Source organism: Hyaena hyaena, unplaced genomic scaffold (assembly GCF_003009895.1).
Source record: "Hyaena hyaena isolate Hyena2069 unplaced genomic scaffold, ASM300989v1 scaffold_60, whole genome shotgun sequence".
In the NCBI taxonomy this organism is placed as follows: Eukaryota; Metazoa; Chordata; class Mammalia; order Carnivora; family Hyaenidae; genus Hyaena; species Hyaena hyaena.
In genome coordinates this window covers 911301-930322 of record NW_024080692.1, presented here as the reverse complement: position 1 = coordinate 930322, position 19022 = coordinate 911301, and the positions used below count along the sequence as shown (strand labels likewise).

The 19022-nt window shown below is 40.2% G+C and overlaps 1 protein-coding gene across 1 annotated transcript in view; it reads right to left on the bottom strand.

The window, feature by feature from the left end:
• The window catches only part of SYCP2L (synaptonemal complex protein 2 like), a 102104-nt gene extending 84103 nt beyond the window's left edge, over positions 1–18001 (bottom strand). The window contains exons 1-6 of the mRNA XM_039231865.1: positions 17963–18001; positions 16876–16944; positions 14933–15070; positions 14430–14549; positions 11374–11478; positions 10794–10818 (exon numbers count right to left, since the gene is read on the bottom strand). Of these exons, the coding sequence (XP_039087796.1) occupies positions 10794–10818; positions 11374–11478; positions 14430–14549; positions 14933–15070; positions 16876–16944; positions 17963–18001 (496 nt within the window). The remainder of the gene's footprint in view (positions 1–10793; positions 10819–11373; positions 11479–14429; positions 14550–14932; positions 15071–16875; positions 16945–17962) is intronic.
• Between the last annotated feature and the right edge of the window lie 1021 nt (positions 18002–19022).

The following is a 19022-nucleotide window of genomic DNA, read 5'->3' as shown; positions in this document are numbered from 1 at the left end:
TACATAGCCCACCACCCATATGGGTGTCTAATCCTAGATTGTGCCAGGTTGTCTGATTCTGATGACCAAGGGATACAGTACTATAGGGAACTAATGAACTTCTACACAAAAGAAACTACTTTCATGACTAGGAGATGTAGCAATCCTCCCTAACACATAAACAGACAAAAGGAGGAGATAGAAGACTGTGTCCTAAATGAAAAAACAGACAAAAATCATAGCACAAGAGCTAAAAGAAACCGATAATAAAGAATTTTAAGTAATGGTCATAAAGAGAATCTACTCTCCTCTCAAGTCCAATGAGGGAGGAGGTCCTCAAGGAGGAGGTCAACAAAGACAGAAAATATAGAAGAGTCAGAGATGAAGAATCCAGTAACTGGAAGGGGGGAAAACACGCCAAAAAAAAAAAAAAAAAAAAAAAAAAAAAAAAAAAAAAAAAAAAAAAAAAAAAAAAAAAAAAAAAAAAAAAAAAAAAAAAAAAAAAAAAAAAAAAAAAAAAAAAAAAAAAGACAATAGGTTAAGGGAACTCATCAAGTGTAGTTGCAGTCACATTATTGGGATCCCAGAATGATATAAGAAAGGGGCAGAAAACTTAATTGAAGAAATAAATGAAAAGTTCCCTAAACCGGAGAAAAGAGACATCCAGATCCAGGAAGCACAGAGAACTCTTAATAAGATGAACTCAAGGAAGTCCACAACAAGATGAATTAAAAATGGCAAAACTAAGAATTCTGAAAGCAGTAAAGGAAAATAATTACATAAAAGGGAAACCACATAAGGCTACCAGCTTTTTTTTTTTTAGCAGATAATAAATTCTGTGGGCCAGAAGGGAATGGAAAGATATTCAAAGTGAGGACATGAAAAAAATTTGTAACCAAGATTACTCTACTTAGCAGCGTTATCATTCAGAATGAGATAGAGTTTCCCAGACAAACAAAAGCTAAATGGGTTCATCACCCCTAAATCAGGCTTACAAGAATTACAGGGAATTATTTGAGTGGGAAGGAAAGGCTGTAACTAAAAAGACCATTATAACAGGAAAAAAGTCACAGGTAAAAACAAACCTATAATCAAGGTAGTATATTCGTCACTTATAAAGCCAGTATGGAAGTTCTCACACTCAAGTAATAAAGTTTGTCATATCTACAAAAAGACAGTCAAGGATATGCAAAATAAAAATGACATACATAAAACATGGATGGAAGAGTAAAAATTTAATGCTTTTAGAATGCATTCAAGCTTAAGTTACCATCAACTTAATAAGGACTATACACACAAAAGGACATTATAAACCTACTGGTAAACACAAGTCGAAAACCTCTAATAGATAAAAGAAAGGAATCCAGGTGTTTGTGTATGTGTAACTCTAAAGAAAGCCTTCAAACCACAAGGGAAGACACAAGAAACAGCTACAAAAAAAAAAAAAAAGAAAAGAAAAGAAAAGAAAAGGAAAAGAAAAAAAGAAAAAACAGAACACAATGAACAAAATGCCAATCCAAAGCCTAATAATCGCTTTGAATGTAAACAGACTATTTCCATCACGGAGAAGATGGCAGAGTAAGAGAACCCCAAGATGACACTATCCCACGTATACAACTTGATAATACCCAACAGCAGAAATAATCCAGAAAACCACCCAAAGACTGGCACAACAAATACCATAAATAAAGCTATAGAAGAGGCCTTACTGAAGAGGGGAAGAAGGCCAAAGTGGCACTGGGAAACAAAACAGGTCACAGCCATCCACATTGGGATGGGAGGTGGGAAGTGGAGAAGAAACATACTGTCCCACTAAGGATCCCAAAAAGGAGAAGTCGTCTCCATAACAACTGGCTTTGAAAGCAAAAAGGCTTTTGTGACTCTTACAACCAGCGGGACTTAAAGCCTGGAGTCATAAAACCCAGTGGGCTCGGTTCTGGAAGAGTGAAGACCTTAGGAAGCTGAGTCTCTACCCTCAAAGAGACAGTCCAAGAAACAATCCATTCAGTTACAGCATAGAAGTAGCAGTTTGAAAAACTCCCGGGAAATATGAAGAGTGCAGTTTATTTTGAAGCAGGTCCTGGAATGGCAGGGATCTATGAGGGTCTTCTCCAGACACAGAGGAGCTGGAAGGCACGATCTTACACACACACACACACACACACACACACACACACACCTACCTCTGCAGGAACCAGCATAGCACCAGCATTTACTCCCCAACTTGCTTACACCACCTCAAGTCCCCCCACCCCCAACAGGCTTGCCTCAGTCCCCATGCTGTGGGTCCCCTCCCTCAGAAGACGGGCACACACCCTGCCAACATCATGACTCCCAACCTACATGTTCTGTGGGGCCTTGGTCCTGTTAGAAGTGGTAGTGGTGGTGGTGGTTGGGGGGGGGGGGAAGGCCTACAGAAGCTGGAGGTGCATCTTGTTAAAATTGCACATCCTTCCCATTTGGCACACTTTGTGGGTCTTCCCAGGCCACCCAGGTCCTAGCAGCAGCTGCTAGGCTCATTTCACAAGCAGACTGGCACACGCCTGGATAAAACTGCAGAACCCATCTTGGTGGGGTTCCAAACACCACCCACAAGAGGCAAAGAGAACCTGTGCAGATGACTGTACTGAAGGAAAAAGTGGCCAGGACACAACAGCAGGCCACACACAACACCTACAGTGAATCCCCGAAGTGTCAGGTTCTAGTAAACAGGGGACACTGCGCTGCAGGGCAACATAGGGCCTTTTCTTCATAAGGCCATTACTTGCAAGATCAAAAGACAGCGGACTTTCCTAACACAGAGAAACAGACACAGAATTAGACAAAATGAAGAGACAAATGTTCCAAATGAAAGAACAGGAAAAACCACAGCAAGAGACAGAAGCAAAATGAATGTAAGAAATATACCTGACAGAATTTAAAGTAACCATCATAAAGATACTTCATGCACTTAAGAATGGAGGACATCAGGGAGGCCCTTAACAAAGAGATAAGAGAACCAATCAGAGATGAATACAATAAATGAAATTGAAAATACACTAGATGGAATAAACAGCAGGCTAGAGAAAGGAGAGGAGTGAATTAGTGAGCTGGAAGACAGAGCAATGGAACATAGTCAAGCACAGCAGGTAAGAGACAGTTACGCAAAATGAGGACAGACTTAGGGAACTCAGTAACTCCATCAGACATTAACATTCATATTATAGGAATCCCAGAAGGAGAGAGGAAAAAGGGGCAGAAAACCTATTTAAAGAAACAATAGCTGAAAATTTCCCTAATCTGGGGCAGGAAAGCCAGATCCAGGAAGCACAGAGAGCTCTCAAGAAAGTCAACCTAAAGAGATTTAGGTCAAGACCTACAATAATCGGGGCGCCTGGGTGGCTTAGTCGGTTAAGCGTCCGACTTTCGCTTAGGTCATGATCTCACAGTTCGTGGGTTCGAGCCCCGCGTCGGGCTCTGCGCTGACTGCCAGCTCAGAGCCTGGAGCCTGTTTCAGTCTGTGACTCCCTCTCTCTCTGACCCTCCCCTGCTCGCGCTGTCTCTCTCTCTGTCTTTTATAAATAAATAAAACATTAAAAAAATTATTTAAAAAAAAAAAAAAGACCTACAATAATCAAAATGGCAAAAATCTAATGATAAAAGAGAATTTTAAAAGCAACAAGTGAAAACCGTTATATATTTAAAAAACCCATAAGGCTATAAGCTGATCTTTCAGCAAAAATTTTGCAGGCCAGGAGAAAGCGGTAGCCTATTTTCAAATTGCTGAAGGATAAAATTTGCAGCCAACAATACTCTACCCAGCAAGGCTATCATTCAGAATAGAGAGAGTGTTTCCCCAGACAAACAAAAGGCAAAGGAGTTAATAACCACTAAATCTTCCCTATAAGAAATGATAAAGGGGACTCGGAGTAGAAAGCAAAGACTACGAGTAATAAAAGGAGGAAACAAACACACTAAAAATAAGTATATCTGAAAGAATCAGTCAAGAGACTTACAAAATAAAAGGATGTAAAGTAGGACTCCTATCTAAAACAGGAGTTGCAGGGAGAGGAATGAAGAATGGGTTCAAAATTGAGCAACCATCAACTCAAAATAGACCATGATGTTCAGAAGAGGTTATATACAAACCTAATGGAAACCACAAGTCAAAGGCTATTAATAGATGGATTCCTTTCTCTTCATTTTGGCCTAAGTGTATCACTAAAGAAAGCCAACTAATTGTGAGAACAGAAGAAAGGAACACAACTATAAAAACCACCATAAAGCAAGTAACAAAATGGCAATAAATGCATACCTATCAATAATTACTTTAAATGTAAATGGACCATACACTCCAATAAAAAAGACATAGGACGGGGGCGCCTGGGTGGCTCAGTCAGTTGAGCATCTGACTTTGGCTCAGGTCATGATCCCATGGTTTGTGGGTTTGAGCCCCGCATCGGGTTCTGTGCTGACAGCTCAGAGCCTGAAGCCGGTTTCAGATTCTCTCCCTCTCTTTCTGCCCCTCCCCCATCCGTGCTTGGTCTCGGTCTCAATCTCCAAAAAAAAAAAACCTAGGGTGAAAGAATGGGGGTGGGGAAACAAGACCCATCTATATGTGGTCTACAAGAGACCCCTTTCAGACCTAAGAACACCTGCAGATTGAAAGTGAAGGGATGGAGAAACATTTATCATGCAGACGGATATCAAAAGAAAGCCAGGGTACCAATACTTCTATCAGAAAAGAGACTTTAAAACAAAGACCATAACAAGAGACAAAGGAGGACACCACATAATCATAGCTCCTTGTTGGAGTGTCCCCTTTATAACAATTGTAAATATGTATACACACAATATAGTAGCACCCAAATACATAGAACAGTCAATAAAAAAACATAAAAGAATAGAAATGCAATAACAGTAGGGGACTTAACGCCCCACTTATGTCAGTGGACATATCAAAACAGAAAGTCAACAAGAGTGGCTTTGAATGATGCACTGACTACATGGACTTAACATATATACACATTCAGAACATTCTGTCCTAGAATACACATTCTGTTCAAGTACACAGGAACATACTCTACAATAGACACATATTAAGCCACAAAACAGTAAATTCAAAGAGATTGAAATCATACCATGCATCTTTTCTGACCACAACCCTACATGAAACTAGAAATCAGCCACAAGAAAAACCTGGAAAGAAAATACATGGAGGTTAAATAACCTGCTACTCAACAATGAATGGGTCAACTAGTAGAAATGAAAAAGTACATAAAGACAAAAGTGTAAACAGTGGTCCAAAACCTTTGGAATGCAGCAAAAGCTCTTTTAAGAGGGAAGTTTATAGCAATACAAGCCTACTTCAAGAAGAAAAGTCTCAAACAAGTAACAGAACTTTTTATCTAAAAGGAGCTTGAGGGGAATAAACACACACACACACACACACACACACACACACACACCAGAAGGAAGGAAATAGTAAAGATCAGAGCACAAATTTAAGAAAAAAAAAAAAAAGAACTAAAACAAATTGAAACCAGAATCTGGTTCTTTGAAAAGAACAAAATTGATAAATCTCTAGCTAGACTCACCAACCTAAGAAGGACCCAAATAAAATCACAAATGAAAGAATGCCACAGAAATACAAATGATTGTAAGAAATTATGAAAAATAGGCCAAGTTGAACTACCACCTAGAAGAAATAGATGGACTCCTAGAAACCTAACCTTCCAAAACTAAATCAGAAATAGAAAATTTAACAGACTATTACCAGCATGGAAACTGAATCAATGATCAAATAATTCACAACAAAATTCCAAGCCCAGATGGCTTCACAGGGGAATCTACTGAACATTTAAGGAATAGTTAATATCTATTTTTCCTCAAACTATTCCAATAATTAGAAGAGGAAGGAAAACTTCCGTAATTCATTTTATGAGGTCAACATTACCCTGATACCAAAACCAGAGAATGATTAACAACAAAAGGGTGAACTACAGGCCAGTAGTACTGATGAACATCGACCGACACACACACACACACACACACACACACACACACACACACCTTCAAAATGTTAGCCAACAGAATCCAAGGATATGTTAAAAAAGTTATTCACCCTGATCAAGTTAGATTTATTCCTGAGATACAAGAGTGGTTCAATATTCACAAATCAGCATGATACATCAATTAAGAGAAAGAACAAAAACCATATGACCATAATAGATGTAGAAAAAACATTCAACAAAGCACAACATCCATTCATGGTAAAAACCCTCAAGCAAAGAAGGGTTAGAAGGAACATACCTCAACATTATAAAAGCCATCTATGAAAAACCCACTGCTAACATCCTGGTCAATGGGGAAAACAGTTTTTCCCCCTAAAAGTCAGAAACAAGACAAGGATGTCCACTATCACCACTTACATTCAGCATAGTATTGGAAGTCCTAGGCACAGCAATCAGACAGCATAAAGAAATAAAAGGCAAACATGGGGCGCCTGGGTGGCTCAGTCGGTTAAGCATCCGACTTCGGCTCAGGTCATGACCTCATGGTTCATGGGTTCGAGCCCCGCATCAGGTTCTGTGCTGACCGCTCAGAGCCTAGAGCTGTTGTAGATTCTGTGTCTCCCTTTCTGACCCTCCCCTGCTCACACTGTCTCACTCTCAGAAATAAAACAGAAAAAATAATTAAATAAAAGGCATCCAAATTGGTAAGAAAGAACTAAAACTCACTATTTGCAAATGACATGATACTATATAGAGAAAACCCTTAAAAACTCCAAAAACTAGAATGGATAAATGAATTCAGTAAAGTCACAGGACACAAAAGTCAGTATAGAGAAATACATAGAATTTCTATATACTAATAATGAAGTGACAAAAAAGAAAATCCCATTGACAATTGTACCAAACAAAATATGAATGAACTTAACCAAAGAGTTTAAAAACCTGTGCTCTGAAAAGTATCAACACTGATGGAAAAAAATGGAAGATGGAAAAAAATGGAAGATGAAAGATATTCCATGTGCATGGATTGGGAGATTAAGATATCCATAGTATCCAAAGCAATCATTTAATGCAATCCCTATCAAAATATCTACAGCATTTTTCACAGAGCTAGAACAATCCTACACAAGATGTATAGGTAATCACAGAAGACCCCAAATAGCTAACGCAATCTTGAAAAAGAAAAATCTGGATGTATCAAAATCCCAGTTTTCAAATTATGACAAATATACATACTGTATATACACACACTGTATATAATATATACTGTAGTAAACAAAGCAGCTTGGTACCAGCACAAAAATAGACCTATAGATCAACAGAATAGAAAACACAGAAACAAATCCATGATTATAAGTTAATTAATCTTTGCAATGGGAAAAAGATCGTCTAGTAACATGGTATTGGGAAAACTGGACAGCCATATGTAAATAAAATGAAACTGGACCACTTTCACCATATAGAAAAATAAACTCAATTGACTCAAGACCTCAATGTGAGAATTGAAACCACAAAAACCCTACAAGGGAGCACAGGTAGTAAGGTCTCTGATGTCAGCCATAACATTTTTCTAGATAGATCTTCCAAGGCAAGGGAAACAAAAGCAAAAATAAACTGCTGGGACTTCATCAAAATAAGAAGGTTCTGTACAGTGAAGGAAACAACCAATGAAACTAAAGGGCAGCCTACTGACTGGGAGAAGATACTTGCAAATGACCTATCCCCAAGAAAGGCTTAGTGTCTAAAATATATAGAGAACTTAAACACCAAAGAAATAATTCAGTAAGGAAGTAGGAAGACATGAACACATTCCTAAGACAACATACAGATGGCCAATCGACACATGAAAAGATGCTCAACATCACACAATAGGGAAATGCAAATCAACACCGTAATATGCTATCACCTCACACCTGTCAGAATGGCTAAACTCGAAAACACAAGAAACAAGGTTCGTAAGGATATGGAGAAAAAGAGCCTTCTTGCCCTATTGGTGGAAATATGGACTGGTATAGCCACTGTGGAACAGAGTATGGAGATTCCTCAAAAAATTAAAAATAGAACTACCCAATAATCCAGTAGTCACACTACTAGGTATTTACCCAAAGAACACACACACACACACACTAATTTGAAAGGATATATACACCCCGATGTTTACAGTAGCATTATTTACAAAACCACTTAATAGAAATAGCCCAAGTGTCCATCAATAGATGAATGGATATATATACAAGGGAATATTAGTCAGCCATAAGAAAGAAATCTTCCCATTTGCAACAACATCGATGGATCTATAGAGTGTAATACTAAGCAGAATAAGTCAGAGAAAGAAATACCAGATGACCTCACTCATATGTGGAACTTAATAAGGGGGTGAGGGGGGTGGTCAGGAAGACAAACCAAATAATGAACTGGTAACTATAGAGAAGAGATTGTTAGCAGAGTGGAGGTGGGTGGGGGGATGGGTGAAATAAGTGAATGAGATTAAGAGTACACTTATGATGAACATTATGTATAAAATTATTAATCACTATATTCTACTAATCTATTGAAATAGATTTCACACTCACTGTATGTTAACTATACTGGAATTACTTTAATAAAAGGCAGAAAGAAGCTGAAAAATCAGAAAGCCTATTAGAGAAAAATTTGTAAATTTTCAGGCTAAAAGAAGTCAATATATAGAAATCTGTTCCTATACACTAATAATGAACTAGCAGAAAAGACAGATTAAGAAAACAATCCTATTTATAATTTCATTTTTAAAATACCTAGGAATAAATTTAACCAAGGAGGTGATAGACCTGTACTCTGAAAGAAGAGACATAAGTGAAAAAAACTGAAGACACAAATAAGTGGAAAGATATAATTGGGAAAAATATCGTTAAGATGTCCATACTATGCAAAGTGATTTAAAACTTCAATGCAATTCCTATCAAAATACCAATAGTATTTTTCACAGAACTAGAAAAAATTAGTCTTAAAATTTGTATGGGACCAAAAAAGACCCCAAATAGACAAGACGATCTTGAGAAAGAAGAAGATGGAGGCATCACGCTTCCAGATTTCAAACTAGATCACAAAGCTACAGTCATCAAAGCCGTGTGGTACTAGCACAAAGAATAGATACACAGAGCAATGGAACAGAACAGAAAGCCCGGGGATAAACCCAGGCGTATCTAGTCAACCTACAACCAAGGAGGTGAGAAAATACAACGTGGATGCTCCTGGGGATGTGGAGAGAAAGAACCCTTGTGCACTATTGGTGAAAATGTAAATTGGTGCGGCCACTGTGGAAAACCATATGAAGGTTCCACCAAAAAAAAAAAAAAACCACACAAACCACCACACAAACCACCACACAAACCACCACACAAACCACCACACAAACCACCACACAAACCACCACACAAACCACCACACAAACCACCACACAAACCACCACACAAACCACCACACAAACCACCACACAAACCACCACACAAACCACCACACAAAACAAAAAAAACCTAAAAATGGAAATACCGTATGTTTCTGTAACCTCACTACTAAGTCTTTACTCAAAAAAAAAAAAAAAATGAGAACACTAATGTAAAAAGATATATGCACCCATATGTTTATAGCAGGATTATTTATAAAAGCCGAGATCTGGAAGCAACTCAAGTGTCCTTCAGTAGATGAATGGATAAAGAGGATATGGTATAATGCTATGGAATGGTACTCATAAAAAGGAAAACTTGCCATTTACAACAACATGGATGGATCTAGAGCAGATTATGCTAAGTGAAATAAATCAGAACGTACTGTAGGATTTCACTTCTATATGGAATCTAAAAACAAAAACAAACAGCAGGAATCAAAAAAACAAACAATCAAAAAAACAACAGCAACAACAGACAGACTCATAAGTACAAAGAATAAACTGGTGGTTGCCAGAGGGGTGGGGAGTAGGGAAGGCAGACAAAATCTATAATGGGGATGGAGAGTTACAAACTCCCAGGTCAAGTCAGAGTCACAAGCACAGCTGTAAGAGTGCTGACAACACTAACTCCGTCTCTGGCCTTGGTCTTGTCCACATCTGCACTTGACCTCCCTCGGGACTACATGCTGCATGCCCTGAGGAGGTTAATGTATGCCCAGAACCTAGGAAGTCTTGCTCTGACCTTCCCTGAAGAGCACACAGAAGGCCCCCACTTCAGATTACTAGTGTGTATCCTCTCACGCACAGAGGGCACCACTTCAGATAAGCACCCTGTGACCACACCACCATGCCCCTCACCCTATAAGATTTGGGGGTGAAGATCTGGACTTGGCAGACAATAGCCACATACCTCGGGGATCCTTTGTCTGCCCAGTCCCCCCAGTAAGTTACCCTGAATAAAACTCTGAACAGTGTGGAGTGGTTTGCTTTGGGTTTTTGGAGTTTGTTTTCATTTTTGTTTTGGTCTTAGAATACCTTCTCAGTCTAGAGTACATCCTCAATAATATCATAATGTTGTATGACACCAGAGCAGCGACACACGTCACACAGAGTGATGTAATGTACGCGATTGTCAAGTCACTATGCTGTTCACCTGAAATTATGTCAGCTATATTTATATTAAAAATAGATGTTAAAATAAATATTTAAAACAAAAGGCAAACAGACCTACTTTACAACAAAATCTCTGCATTGCTGTACAGCTACCATTAGGCAGTCAATAATCCAAGTACTTAAACCTGTTGTACTTGTAGGTCATTTAGGCAAATATTTACTTACTGAATACCAGAATATTCTACTAATGAAAATTGTCAGTTAGTGGTAAATAACATACTTACCTTTACTACTCCTCCTTGAAATAACCTAGTAAAAAGAAAAAGTTTATATTATCTTTAAAAAAGCATTCTCAACTATAACATTACTTCATTAATGCTGATATTTCTCTAACAGGAAAAGTTGACTTTAAATACAGTAGAAAGAAGTTTAGGAGGTGGTTCAGTCGATTAAGTATCCAACTCTTGATTTCAGCTCAGGTAACGATCTCACAGTTCTGGAGATGGAGCCCAACATGGGGCTCTGTACAGAGCCTGCTTGAGATTCTCAGTCTCTCCCTCCCTCTCTGCCCTTCCCCTGCTTGTGTGCGGGCACACGCGCACGCTCTCTCTCAAAATAAACTTAAAATAAGTTTAGAGAAATCCTATTTGACCTTCAAGCACTATTGAAATCAGCATTATCACCCTTAAACAGGTGAATAATGCATGTATGAAAATCAATTTTTTCTATAGCATTGGTTACAGTTTTGATTTCATTTTAATAAAATAGGAGTCTTAGTAAAACCTACACAGAGTTTATAAATAACTTGATTCCTACAAATTACCAATGATGTCTGTTCAGTAATACATCCACCCCCATCCTTACCAAGGCTGTGTCAAAGAAGTCTTCTGTAACGTTAATCAGGGATGGGTCAGACACTGGATTTGCCATGGTCAGAAATTCTGTTGTTCTTTCAAACCAGGAAACCATGTACACAAGAGAAGAAACACGGTTGCAACCTTCTAGAAGTCAAACTTCAGTGGCTATTCAGTAGTTTTGTAATTCTAGCAAAACTAGAGCAAAATAGTTTAAGACTTTTCTAGAACATTTCAATTCGACCTGGCTCGAGGTTCTGCATCTAGAATGCTCCAGAATGAAGATCTTCTGTTACAGAGTTATACTAAGAAGCTCTTGGATACCAGCAAAATTTGGAGATTTGGCCAAGATTGATACCAGAAAGTCCTATACAGGGGCTAGCGATTAAAGATGGAGAGATAAATTGAGCCTTATAATATTTTTCAAATAAAAAAAATTTTTTAAAGGAGATAAATGAGCCTCCCCAACACAGGAGCAACTCTTGTATCAGCTATAAAAACAAAACAAAACAAAACAAAACAAAAAAAACAGAATATCAAAGGAGATGCAGAATTTGGAAACTGCTCTGGAAGTAGGTTAATACAGTAAATATGCCTCAAGCCTTTCTTTTGTCAAAGCTTCCAGCCAATTAGGGGTTTGTTTTTTTCTATAGAAACATAGATCCAAGTTGCCAGGATTGGTAGGGTTTAAAATAAACTCCTATAACATTTATTCAAAAAAGTGAAGGCTATCTGTGGACTTTTTTCCTCCCCACTTAGAAAAAGAGAAAAAAAAAATGTCCTGCAGGCATAATTTGACATCTTCAATTGAACGTGGAAGAAGAGTCTGATGAAAAACGCGTACAGGAGGAAGGCCTCAGAAACTTGGTCCACTTTGCAGCCAAGAACCCAAAGCACCCCCAGCTGGGGACCACGTACAAACCAATCAGGTCTCAACCTTGGCTGCACATTAGGAAAACCTGGGGAGCTTTGAAACACCCTGACACCTGGGACCCCTCACAGACCCAGGAAGTCAGAATCGCTGGCAGGTGGGACACAAACAGTGCTTGTTAAGGCTTTCCAGAGGATTCTAACCTACAGCAAGGTTGGAGAGCCACCGCTACGTTCCCAGCAATGCTCCCTTCATCTCCCATCAGGCAAAGATCTGCATTAGACTCAGTGATCCACCTTCTGGGGCAAACTCTTCTCCGACAGCCTAAGAAACGTCCCTTTATACAATGAAATTCGCCATAATGCCTATTTCCCCCCTTCCAATATTCAGAAGCAGAATTTTATGCTCTTAAGTACATTTTTGTCACCATTCCATTTACCAACCCGAATCCTGTCCCCTCCCAGCCCACAAAATATATGGAGGATAGCTACAGAGATGGGGGGGGGGGGGCAACACCCTGGTATTTGATCAAGACTTGTGACTAGAAGGTCCCTCCCTGGACCTATTATGTGCCACGATACTACATGGTCTAACAGATTCACAGCCCCCACAGCGGTGGGATTACCAGAAATGAGACAAAAGAGTGATTTACAGATGTAATAGCTACTATTCATTATAAAGATGGTATAAAACAAGTTACTTAATCCTCCAGGATCTTAGGGTACAGGACAAAGCACATTCCTTTCCATAGGAAATTCTTTTTCTAGAGAAATAACTTCTAGTATATTTTGTGCTGCCCTGCAAACGTAATTGGCTTTAGAAGTACAGAATCCAGTTTTCTAACCCCTTTGATAATATCGATTTTCCTTGACCACAGCCTACATGAGACAGAACACGCTGTAGAAGGTGTCTACATTATGGTTCTGAAGTGTCCATCACCAACTGGAATTCCAATAGAATATGGAAGTTTCTATCTGATTCCAAAACTCCAGTGGAGACTTATTGGATCAGACTCTTTAAATCTTGGAAGGGTATTTTAAAACCTAAATAGGAAATTCAGGTTGGGGTAGATCCTAATTTATCCCCCTTAGGACATCAGCCCATAGTTCAAAGTTACCCCCCTGGGACTTCCTGGTCCATTTCCTTTCAAGTTTTACCTCCTCCTTCCAATTTCCTGGCATCTGCACTAGCAAGTGTAGGAGGGAGTTAGGTGGCACTACATGCAAAATGAAATGTATACAATTTGCCAGATCATAATCCTTAGATCTACCCCCGCCCTGCAAACTCTTTTCAAGTCCCTGAGAAGAGTTAGGGAAAGCCTAGTCTTTGCTCAGTCTCCCCCAAAGAGATCTTTATTCCTCCCCACACAGAGGAATTTACAGTAAAAATTAAAATAAAATACAATAGAGAAGCACAGAGTGATCTCCCTGAGTCAGTCTGGTTTTAATAAACTTCAGGTACTAGAGTCCAGGGGGTTGAAGGGGAAAAAAAATAAAGTTTTTAGAGCCAGCCAGATCACCTTCTTGCCTCTCTACCTTCCCTATCTCCTCACCAATAAATCGGGCATCAAAGGGCTGCAGAATCTCATCTTATAAAAGAGAGGGGCGCCAAGAGATTTCCTAGTCTGTGTTGCTTCCAGCAACATAAGGCACTCATAGTACCCGCTGGTTAACTGCTAAAATCCAGGATACAATTTTACAACTGCATGACTTAGAACGAACAAAAAGTGTGTTTTGTCTTTGTGTTTTCAGATTCAATGGATTTTTGAAGTTGGAAAAGTGGGCTGTGGCAAGGGGAAGTATTTGATCCTTTATCCAGGTCCAATGTTGTTACTAAGGTCTATTAAAATAGTTATAGATCCTTTGGTGAGGGGTGGGGAGTGTAGAATAGCTTACTCCCTACTCATCCTATATTCCCAAGTTAAATTCACCAAGACAATTTACACATGCTATTACAGCACTGACTTGTCAAAGGGAGAGGGGATGACTCCTTCCCACATATTCCCAAAGTGCCCTGCGCAGCACATACATCAGGAAACCTATACAGAACCTTGTTTTTGATGGAAATAGGCAGTATGCATCATTATCCATTTCTTTTCAAATCTGCTTTCAAAGGCACAGAAAATACCCAGCTAGGTAACAGATTTCAAGCCAGTGTAGATTACCCAAAGCCATACAAAATTAAGAGACACTTATCTTTGGGATCAGTCCCTGCTGAATTAGCAAAGGCTCATCTTCCTTGATGCCATCGATGAAGAATCGCTGAATACATTTCAACAACAGTGAAACATTCTGAAATTCATTTTTATCCAGTTCCTGGGTGTTAGACCACATGAAGATAAAGCCTTACAATGAAAGTTAAGGGAGTAGATCCTAAGAGTTCTCATCACAAGGTTTTTGAATTTTATTTAAGTTCTCTACACCCAAAGTGGGGCTAGAACTCACAACCCCTTCCTTTTCTGAGCCAGCCAGGTGCCCCTTATGACAAGGAAATTCTTTTATTTTCTATCTGTAGGAAATGATAGATGCTATCTAAACTTACTGTGGTAATCATTTCATAATACATGCAAGTCAAATAATTATACCATATACCTTGGACTTACAGTAATGTGTCAATTATAGCTCAATGGGGGGGTGGCAAAGCCTTACAAATAATTACACATTGTTATTCTACCCACGAAACAATACAACTTACTTGCCTTACTTATTGATCTATCAAGATGGTAGAATACAAGATGATTATACTGTTGAGGACTATGGCTTGCTCTCTCTTGAAAATATTCTTTTATTCTCTGAAATCCTTTATCATGGAAGGCATCAATAATAAGTGATTGAAGCTGGAAAGGTGATGGTTTGCAAATTATTTCCCCCCCAAAGAACATTTCATAGCACTATTTTTATCATTATCAATAGTAATTCAGTGTGGAAATTACAGTAAATATAGATAGCTATACCTTGAACAGTAAATAATCATTTAGCCAATGGTGGAGTTTGTTGGTTTAAGATAGTAGTTTGCAATGTAGTTCCTGGACCACCAGCAACATGGACTTCACCTTGGCACTTACTAGTAATCAGAAAGTCTAAGGTGGAGGCCATCATGCATGCTAACTTTGAGAGCCACTGACTTAAGGACAATTATACTTAAGTACAGGTTTCTGTGGGAGAAGAAACTTTATCCTCAGTCAGGTTAAATTCTAAAACACTAGGAAATTCAAACCTATTAACAGCATCATAGATGATCAGAATACAAGAAAATGAATTCAACAACTACAGATGGAAGTTAACTGAGGATGCAACTTGTCATAATAAATGCAATTCTTCTTCTGCCTGAACATTAGGAAGATATACATTTAAATACATATTTGAAGAGACATTTCCTTAAATATCTGTACTATAAAGATAGGATTTTTTCATTTTTAGTTCAGTCCAATCCTACACACTAAATCACCAACATACATTATTTCAATAAGGAAGCACTTTAGTGCATACGCTCCCAAATTCCACTTATTTTCACTACTGACTTAAGTAGAAAGGTGGCATTCGAAATTAAACATGTAAACAATTTGTTTTTAAGTTAGCACATTTTTAAGGGAGCTTTTTTGTGCCAGCTGTGTTGAGTGTTCTCCAGATGTGCTCATTTAATCCTTACCACCCTTTGAAGAGGACAGATTCCTTATCTGGGGGTAGCAGCAAGGCTGGGAAAGATTAAGAACTTGCATGAGATGACTCAGCTGAGATTTACAGTCAGATTCCCTGACTCAGAAGCTTAGATCTACTTAAAACTCCACCTGGCTGCCCTGTGCCCAAAATAAATCCAAACCCTTTGTCTTGATCTGCAGGGTTCTGCAGGATTTGATCTTTTTTTTTTTTTTTAAACTGTCAACTTCTGCCTGACTCCTGTACTAAGAAGTCCTCAAAAAAGAAAATTGTGCTTTGCCTCAGGGCCTTTGCATAAGAACCCTCGACTGCTTCCCCCACCACTTTTGTTTTTTCCCCAAGTTATCTTTTTTATAGTTTATTGACAGGTTGGTTTATATAATACCCAGTGCTCATCCCCACAAGTGCCCTCCTCCATGCCCATCACCCCCCCACACACACAGCCCTCAGTTTGTTCTCAGCATTCAAGAGTCTCTCATGGTTTGCCTCCCTCCCTCTCTGGAGGCAGAGATCAGGTAGAAAGTGGCTGACTCCTTGTCATCCTCTGATCTCAGCTTCCAGATCACCTTTTTAGTCTTGTCTTCTGGGACTTTATTTCAAGTAAGACAAGTGCCTCTCTCCACTCGCAATTCTCCATGCAGGTACTCTCTTCCTTTCCTTCCTACTCCTCCCCTTTGGTTGGTAACCTGTTTCTGTGGCTTTCTGCCAGGGTGTACGCTCCCTGCAGGCACAAACTGTTTGTTTTGTTCAGTACTGTCTACCTAGACTAGTACCCGGCCCAAGATAGACTAGACTAATATTAGTAGGATAATCGAAAGCATGGCGATAAACTGTGAAAGATTAGGGAAGGAGAAGGAGCAAGGTTTCTCTGCCTCTGGCTGGAGGACTGGAGAAACCCATTGTGCTGACAGCCCCGCAAACACAGAACTAAAAAGAAGGCGCATGCGCACCCTCCCGCACCCTCAGAAGTTAGTTTGATCTTTACATAAAAAGCATCCAGGGCAATTCCGCTCTCATCTTCTTCCTTAACGGACTGGAAAGTATCGTCCTCTTCCTGTGTACAATAAAAAGATTGTTTAGAAAAAGGTTTCAAAGAATCCATTTGCAAGTTTCCATAAAAGATGCTTTAATTTTTAAATTTTATTTTTCGAGAGAGAGACAGAGTGGGGAAGGGGCAGAGAGAGAGAGACAGACACCGAATCTGAAGCAGGCTCCACAGAGCCTGACTTGGGGCTTGAACTTAGGAGATCTTGACCTGAGCCCAAGTCCCCTGCTGGCAGCTTAACTGACTGAGCCACCCACCCAGAAACCTCCATAAGAGAGTCTCCTTAAGAACAAATGGAGAGTTGCTGGAGGGGAGAGGAGTGGGGGGATGGGAAAATGGATGATGGGCATTAAGGAGAGCATGTGGTAAGCACAAGTAATTCTAGGTAATTTACTACTTAAATAAATTAAAAACAAACATTAAAAAAATTATTTCTGAGAGAGAGACAGACAGACAGCGTGAGTAGGGGAGGGTCGGAGAGAGGGAGATCCAGAATCCAAAACAGGTTCCAGGCTCTGAGTTGGCAGTCAGCACAGAGCCCGATCTGGGACTCAAACCCACCAACTGTGAGATCATAACCGGAGTCAAAGTCGGACGCTTAACTGACTGAGCCACCCTGGCGCCCCAGTAAACTACTACTTAAAAATAATCTATCCAACCTTCTTTAGTACAGTCTGTAACAAATATAGACTATCACAAAAAACAAAGCAAACGTCATTGGAATAAACAGTCACACAAAATAGGCAAATTATACTGACAACGAGGAAACAGAAGGCTTTGGATTAATGAACTATTGAGAGTTGGCAAAATAAAGGTTTGGAAAGTAGATTTGAAACCTAGTCAGGAGCTTAAGCTTTAGGTTTCTGACTTAACGAATTTTAAGTCTTCCTCCAGGACTTGTACCGCAACTTCAAGGATCAAATATCAACCACCACCAGGAGAGAATTCACAAAACGTAGAGGATTGTTACACCTTTTCTTCAAGGCCAATCCCTGCTACATTACAGAACAGCAGCTCATTGGCTCACCTCAGCCCAACAATTAGAAGTACAATACACAAAAAACATACTTTCAGTATCTTCTAGAGGTTTTTTAGTTAATTTTTGTAACGTTTATTTTTGAGACAGGGACCAGAGCACGAGCAGGGGAGGGTCAGAGAGAGAGGGAGACACCGAATCTGAAGCAGGCTCCAGGCTCTGAGTTGCCAGCACAGAGCCCGACGCGGGGCCCAAACCCACGGACTGTGAGAGAGATCACAGTCTTAACCAACTGATCTTAACCAACTGAGCCGCCCAGACGCTCCCGAAGAGTTTTATTTTTTAAAAAATAATGATAATAAGATCTAGGTTGGGCGCACAGTCCCACTTCTACACAGACTTGACCAAACTCCTTGGACGTCAGCGTTCTTTCAATATTAGCGTCATTATTTCTAGATATGAAAAATTGGGTGAATTCAACGTCCCAAATCCGGACTTGTTTATTTTTGTCACCAGCAGTGTGTTCGGTTAAACGAGTGTCGAGAAGTAGGAGCGCTGGCGGTACCAATCCACCCCCACGTCCGGGGCCCTTTATCCACAGTTCGGGGAGCCGAAAGCCCCAGCGCTTGGGACGAAAGGTCTGGGGTCCACGTGGGTGAATGGACTGCACGGTCTACGCAGCAACAGGGGAAATGGGCTGGGAAACCATCCAGGGCAAATGGAGAAGAACCATCTCATTGCCTTCCAACCATTAATCCCCCAGCCTCCCTTCTCCGAGCCAGGGACCAGAGGCTTCTATCCTGCCTGGATGCCTCACGGAAAGCCCCCAATAAACTCCCAGGCAAACCTAAGGAGATTGAAACGTTCCAGGGGCCCCCGACAGGCCATTTCCCCCGCGTCCAGCTGGTTTCCCGGGGCGTTAGCTGGTGCCGGGTTTCTGCAACCCCAGCCCGATGGGGCGCACCCCGGAAGCGCGGAGACGAGGCCGGGACTGAACGCGGGCCCGGGCGCTCCCGGAGTCACTCACCGCCAGCATCCCGAGGCCCCGCAGCCTCCTGCGTCCTTCCGCCCGGGGTCCGGGAGGGCTGGGCTGCGCGACCGTGAAGACCCG